Genomic DNA, 5,617 nt, shown 5'->3' with positions numbered 1-5,617 from the left:
CTTGAAACTGGAGGCGACCCGCTAAGGCGGGGAGACCCAGGGTGATACCATATTCGGGGGTTGGGGGGACAAAGCTGGAGGAAGGCGGTGTCGCTTACACCAAGTCTCGTCACCTGGGGCCGAAGTTTTATTTTTAAAGAATTTATAATGTGTTGAAGCTAAAATAAACAGGAAAGAGTCAAGCAGTGAAAGGACGAAGAGGTAGGATTTCCCGGAGCCACCCCTCTCTTCGAGCGGGCGCAGCGAATGGTGGGTCCCCAGGCCGCAGCTTCCGCTGGCGCCGCTGGCTGGGCTCGCCGCTGCCCTTGGTTGTGGGGTCGTTGTTAGCTCCGAGGCCGCAGGTGGGTCCGGGGTTCGCGGCGGCCGAGGCGGCGAGAGCTGCGTTTGTGCAGGCGGGGAGGGTGCACCTCTGGGAAGGCCCTCGGCAGCGACGGGTACATGGGGGAGGGGTGGGGTGGGGTGGGGGTGGGGGTCCAAGTGGGGGGTCTGGGCCTCCCCGGCGCTGGAGCGGCGCGGCTTCCCCAAGCTTCCGAGCGAAGGAGACGGGGAAGGAGAGGGAGTCGGGGTTGCTTACCGCTGGACTCACGTTTCCCGCCTGGCTCCTTTGGCGGAGGGTACTCTGAGGCTGTCATAACTGGAAAACACCTTTAGATGTTGCGGGACCGGCCGGAAGCCGGCTGGAATCACGGCTCCTAGGCTGCAGTGGGGAAAGGGCTCTGTCTTCCTCCTTACTCAGGACTGGAAGCTAACTTTGCTCTCTTCTAATTTTCAAACCCTCTTGAGCCGACCATTTCAGAAAACATGCACTTTGAAAACGTAATTTAAAAAAGATAATATTCATTTGTGCTTGATTTCCAGGGTGTTTATGTCATTAAGACAGGGTTCCAGACCTCAAGGAGTTCAGTTTCTCCATGCATCTAGTACTGTTTTTTATAGGTTAAGTCGACACTTTTTGATCAATACATATAAATTGCTGTAGGGACTAATTAGAGAGTGGAATTTTTTTTTTGATGTCGAATCATCTATATTTTTCCAACGTGATTTCGGAGGGACGTAAGAAAAATACAGACTATATAGTCTTTTTAGAAGCTAAGCGAAAAAATTGGGTTGAGGAAAAGGTAATACAGGCATACCTCATTTTATTGTGCTTTGTAGATAATGCGTTGTTTGTAAATTGAAGATGTGTGGCAACCTTTGGTTGTCAGATGATGGCTAGCGTCTTTTAACAATAAGGTGTTTTTTTTTTTCATTAAGGTGGATACATTGTGTTTTTAGACATAATGCTATTGCACACAACTTTTAAATGCACTAGGAAACCAAAAAATTCTTGTGTCTCACTTTACCTCCTTATTTATTTGGTAGTCTGGAACCAAACCCATAATATCTCCTAGTAATGCCCTTATTAGGAAAAATGAGATAAAGCTAAGACTAAGGTTAATATAAGTGTTGACCTTTATACTTACTGTAAGAGACTGTAAAGCACAAATAAAGAGCTTGGACCAAGGAGCCAGATTGCCTGGGTATTAATCCCAGTTCTGCCATTTACAGCGTTTGTGACCTTAGGAAAGTTGATTGTCCCTAAATTTACTTATTTGAAAAAAAAAATACTCTTATTGCATCGGGGACATTGTATTAGTTAATACAGGATAGAAGTGTGAGGATTACATGAATTGGTGATTATGAAAATTATTAAGAACCATGCCAGACAGAGTGTTGTAAGAATCAGCTCTTTCTAAAGGTAGGGACAAAATTTTGGATCATTTTGTTATCAAAGGGTACATGATCAGTTACTCTATTGCCCAAGTCTATAAGATAAAAACCAGTTTGGCTTTTTCAGGCTTTCTGAAGTAAAGGCAAAATCTTTCTTGAGAGGCTTCACATAAAGAGGACACTAATAATATGTACAGTGCCATTGAGGGCACTTGTGTAGATGTCACTCTTTATCCAAGCCTAGACTTCCATTCTCTAAGAAATTCTAGCTCACTCATGTCCATAAATCTGTGTCGTCCCTGGTCGTCTTGCAGTGACATATACAGGACAAATGGCCATTAAACAGTAGATTGTACAATTGTGATATGAAATGCCTCTGGGACTAAGATTTGCTGTTTATCTCTCAGGGATGGAATCAGGCTTCCATCGTGGTGGTTGAATCCAACTGTGGATTCTGAACATACAGAATCCTTTTATTTATCAGTCCTGCTGTCTTTACCTGTAGAGTCTCTGTGAAAGCCTCTATGCAACAAGACCCTCAGGGGCTTGGCTCGTCTCTTCTGTTCAGAGTAAAGCCAGACAAAATTGGCTTCCGACCCTGTTAGAGGAGTGCCAACAGTAATGGTGGATAGCCCACAGGTGGCCATGGGCTTATTTAAAAAGTATTGGGCTGAGAGTCAGCAAGTTCCTTTTGTTGGTTAAATACAATTATCTAACAGTTAGTTATAGTGAGTGTTAGACTTGACACCTCTTAAGAAATTTGAGGGACCTAATAAGGACAGGTGGGAGAATAGATGACCCCTGGACTTCTCCAGGGACCTATATTGTCTAGTATTTTGTAGTTTAGTGCTTTCAAGGTTACATTATTTGATTAAGGCATGCATTATTATTCCCATACTTGACTGGTTCAGGTTTATAAAGGGGCTAACTTGGTGGGCACTTGGTCAGAATCACAGAAAGTACCTAAGTGTTTATCAAATAGTGCTTAAGGATCTAAGTGCAAATAATGTTACTAAGGGAAGGCACAATGCCAAGAGAATCACCATCTTCTAGGAGTAAGTTAAGATTGGTTACATTTACATTTAAATGTCCAAGAACTAGTTGTGGCAAATCAGTTGGGGAGTTATTTCAAACATCTCATTTACTTACATCATAATTTTGTAGATCAGTGATAATTCAGACTGGAATCTGCTGTGTGTAATATTACACTCTGTGAAAGACAGTATGTAATAATTGTGTGACTTTTAACTTCATGTCCACTTCCTAACCCAGTGCCTTTATCTAGTGAGTAAAGTTTGAGAGATAAAGAATTAGAATGTGTGTGAGAGCGAATGTCTTAGGAGAAGCAGGAATCCAGTCTGCATAACCCCAGAAGCACTTTTGTTAGCAGTAATGCATTCTCTTTCTAGATGTTGTCAGGTCTTCTCAGCCATTATATATGATTTATTCATTATAGATTCACGTGCATACAGATTTATTTTGATTTCATCTTTAGGTACAATTTTTTACAGAAAATTGACGATTCAACTGTGTTTTTATTGAATTAGTGCAAATTCATTTTCCATATGATGACTTAACAGTTCTTCTTTGAAGTCCCCCTCTTCTTCCTTTTGGAAACTCTTAGAACTTAAGAAGTCTTAAGTACCATAAATATCAATTTGAGGGGGATTCTCTACAAGAGGCATTTCAGTATAATTGAAGGAGCTAGAGCTTTGGAGTGAACCTGAGTTTGAATTCCAGGTCTACACGTAATGCCTATTTGGGTTAAATTGTTTTCTTATCTGTAAAATAAGAATAATAATATTTTATGTTTTATGTCAGACTATATGATGACTCTGGTACTAGTAATCACTATAACAGTAAGTTCCCTTCTCTCCGTATCTTTTATAGAGTCATTTAATTGATATTCCGATCTACTGTGACATTATTCAGTATGAATTTTTAAATTTCTCTTCTTTTCATTCACTTTAAAAATTAGTTTTGTGAAAATAATTTTCAATCATTTAGCTTTATCTAAAGAATTCTGCTTCTGAAAAAAATTGTATTATTATGTTTGTTTTGGCATTGTGAGAGGTTCTAAAATTATTTTATACATGTAAAAGTCCTAAATCAATATTAAGAGGGTGCATATACTCAGCTTTTGCAAGTAGAATTTTTTAATACTCTCTCCATTTCTGTGTTATATAGGATCACTGGTGGAGCTACAAATAGAAAGTAATAAATTGACTTTAGTGCTGTGTAATTTTTATACTAATCATTGTCACCTATATAATCTTCATCAAGTAGATTTTAAGTAGAATACTACATTCTAATGCCAAACAAATTTAAAGAGGCTTATTATACTTTTAACATCTGTCCCCTATATTCAAAGCTATCTTCCTGTTTCAGATGCTATTTAAAAGATATTTCAAAGGCAGTTATATTTCTGATTTTTTTTAATAGCATTCATGATGAGCTTACTTCAGGTTGTGCGTGACCACTGGGTACATATACTTGTCCCTATGGGATTTGTCTTTGGATGGTATCTAGACAAAAAGAATGATGAAAAGCTAACTGCCTTCCGGAATGAGAGTCTCTTATTCAAAAGGTTAGTTTTTATTTTTTTTTTAAACCAACAGTTAATCAGCTTTTGGAAATATTCTTAGTATCATTTGTGCCAAAAATAAACAGAAGGGGTAGTTTTTCCCCCTGAGCATTTAGATTTAAGTGATACTTTGTCATCTTGTTTGCTGTCTAATCCTTGGATAAAGCTGTGTGATTACTTTTGGAATGTAAACAAGTCTTCAGTTTATGAACAGGCTATTTCAGATCTTTGAAAAGTTGTTTTCTTTCTTTCTTTCTTTTTTTTTTTTAATTCAGGGTACACTTTAATGTAGAAAGTTTTAAACCACCTCACTAAAGCCTTCTCTATATACGGCTTTAACTATATTATCATATACTGTCTTAGGCCATGATGAGGCTGAAATCAGAGGCACTAATTGTGGCTGGGTGCTGTATTCTCAGCAACTGTGCTTAAAGGCTTTAGACATGGTGGTTGAGTGGTCCAATAGCAATGGCAGCTGTCTGGTCCCGTTGTGTCTCTGGAGATGGCTCATCTGGCATCAGAATTAGAGTGCAAGACAGCGTGTCTACCTCTGGCTTTGCAGCTAGGGAGGAGGAAGTTCAAGGACCCCAGAACTGAGCAGCAGCCACAGTCGTGTAGAGGAGGTTCACATTCAGAGTTCAAGAAAGATAAAATGAGCTGGAAAGAGTCTAGAAAACATTAAATGAACTCTCATATAAAGACAGAGTAAGAAATTACAGGTTTTTAATCTGGAAGAATAAAATTGAAGAGGTGGTAAAAGTTTAAAATCATGAGAAAATAGAATGAATATGTTGAATCTAATAAACACTTTTAAATGGGTCAATTTAATACATAAAATATTGAATTCACATTCTTCTGACTTTTCCTTTTTATCCTCTCATAAAAGTTTTATTTACACTTTTGCCTTTCCTCCCTTTCTTTCCACATAGGGAATTGAGGCCCCGTGAAGAAGTCACCTGGAAGTAAAGGCTATGGCTGAATTACAGGATGTTCACATTTTTTAAATTATGGGAGAAATAAAAACACATTCATTATTTAATTTGAAGAATTTGAAGTGTGATTCTTTTTGTGCTGCAGTAATCTTTCACATTTCAACTAACAGTCACACTTAGTAATTTAAAAATAATTACTGAATCATAGCCCAATTTTTCAGAAAGTTTTTTTCAAACCATGTGCTTCAAAGGCACTTTGAAAGAATGATGCTAGGATTTTATTTGGTAATCGTCAATAGCTAAAAATTTTAGTGACCTTAGGTTTAGCTAAGATCTCTTAAATACTGCATATAAAGCATGAACAAGCTTTAAAAACCAAGAAACTGTACTT

At 38.5% G+C, this 5,617-nt stretch overlaps 1 protein-coding gene across 3 annotated transcripts; it reads left to right on the top strand.

Annotated features, from left to right (window-relative positions):
- Positions 1-63: 63 nt before the first annotated feature.
- NDUFB1 (NADH:ubiquinone oxidoreductase subunit B1) lies at positions 64-5,333 on the top strand. Of its 3 annotated transcripts, none has more exons than XM_031454220.2 (3): positions 64-201; positions 4,153-4,297; positions 5,224-5,333. In XM_031454220.2, the coding sequence occupies exons 2-3, from the start codon at positions 4,158-4,160 to the stop codon at positions 5,258-5,260; spliced, it is 177 nt and encodes a 58-aa protein (XP_031310080.1). In that variant the 5' UTR covers positions 64-201; positions 4,153-4,157; the 3' UTR covers positions 5,261-5,333. The 3 variants fall into 3 exon arrangements, with proteins under 3 accessions (XP_031310080.1, XP_064342280.1, XP_031310079.1); XM_064486210.1 differs by lacking the exon at positions 64-201 and adding an exon at positions 222-341; XM_031454219.2 differs by lacking the exon at positions 64-201 and adding an exon at positions 411-434.
- Positions 5,334-5,617: the final 284 nt, after the last annotated feature.

This window comes from Camelus dromedarius, chromosome 5 (assembly GCF_036321535.1).
Source record: "Camelus dromedarius isolate mCamDro1 chromosome 5, mCamDro1.pat, whole genome shotgun sequence".
Lineage (NCBI taxonomy): Eukaryota > Metazoa > Chordata > Mammalia > Artiodactyla > Camelidae > Camelus > Camelus dromedarius.
This window is presented reverse-complemented; position numbering and strand designations above follow the sequence as displayed.

Excerpts from the sequence above, each read along its gene's own strand:
- NDUFB1 (XM_031454220.2), top strand. The coding sequence starts at position 4,158 with ATGATGAGCTTACTTCAGGTTGTGCGTGACCACTGGGTACATATACTT. Across the intron at positions 4,298-5,223 it reads GAGAGTCTCTTATTCAAAAG|GGAATTGAGGCCCCGTGAAG; the intron begins GTTAGTTTTTAT and ends CTTTCCACATAG.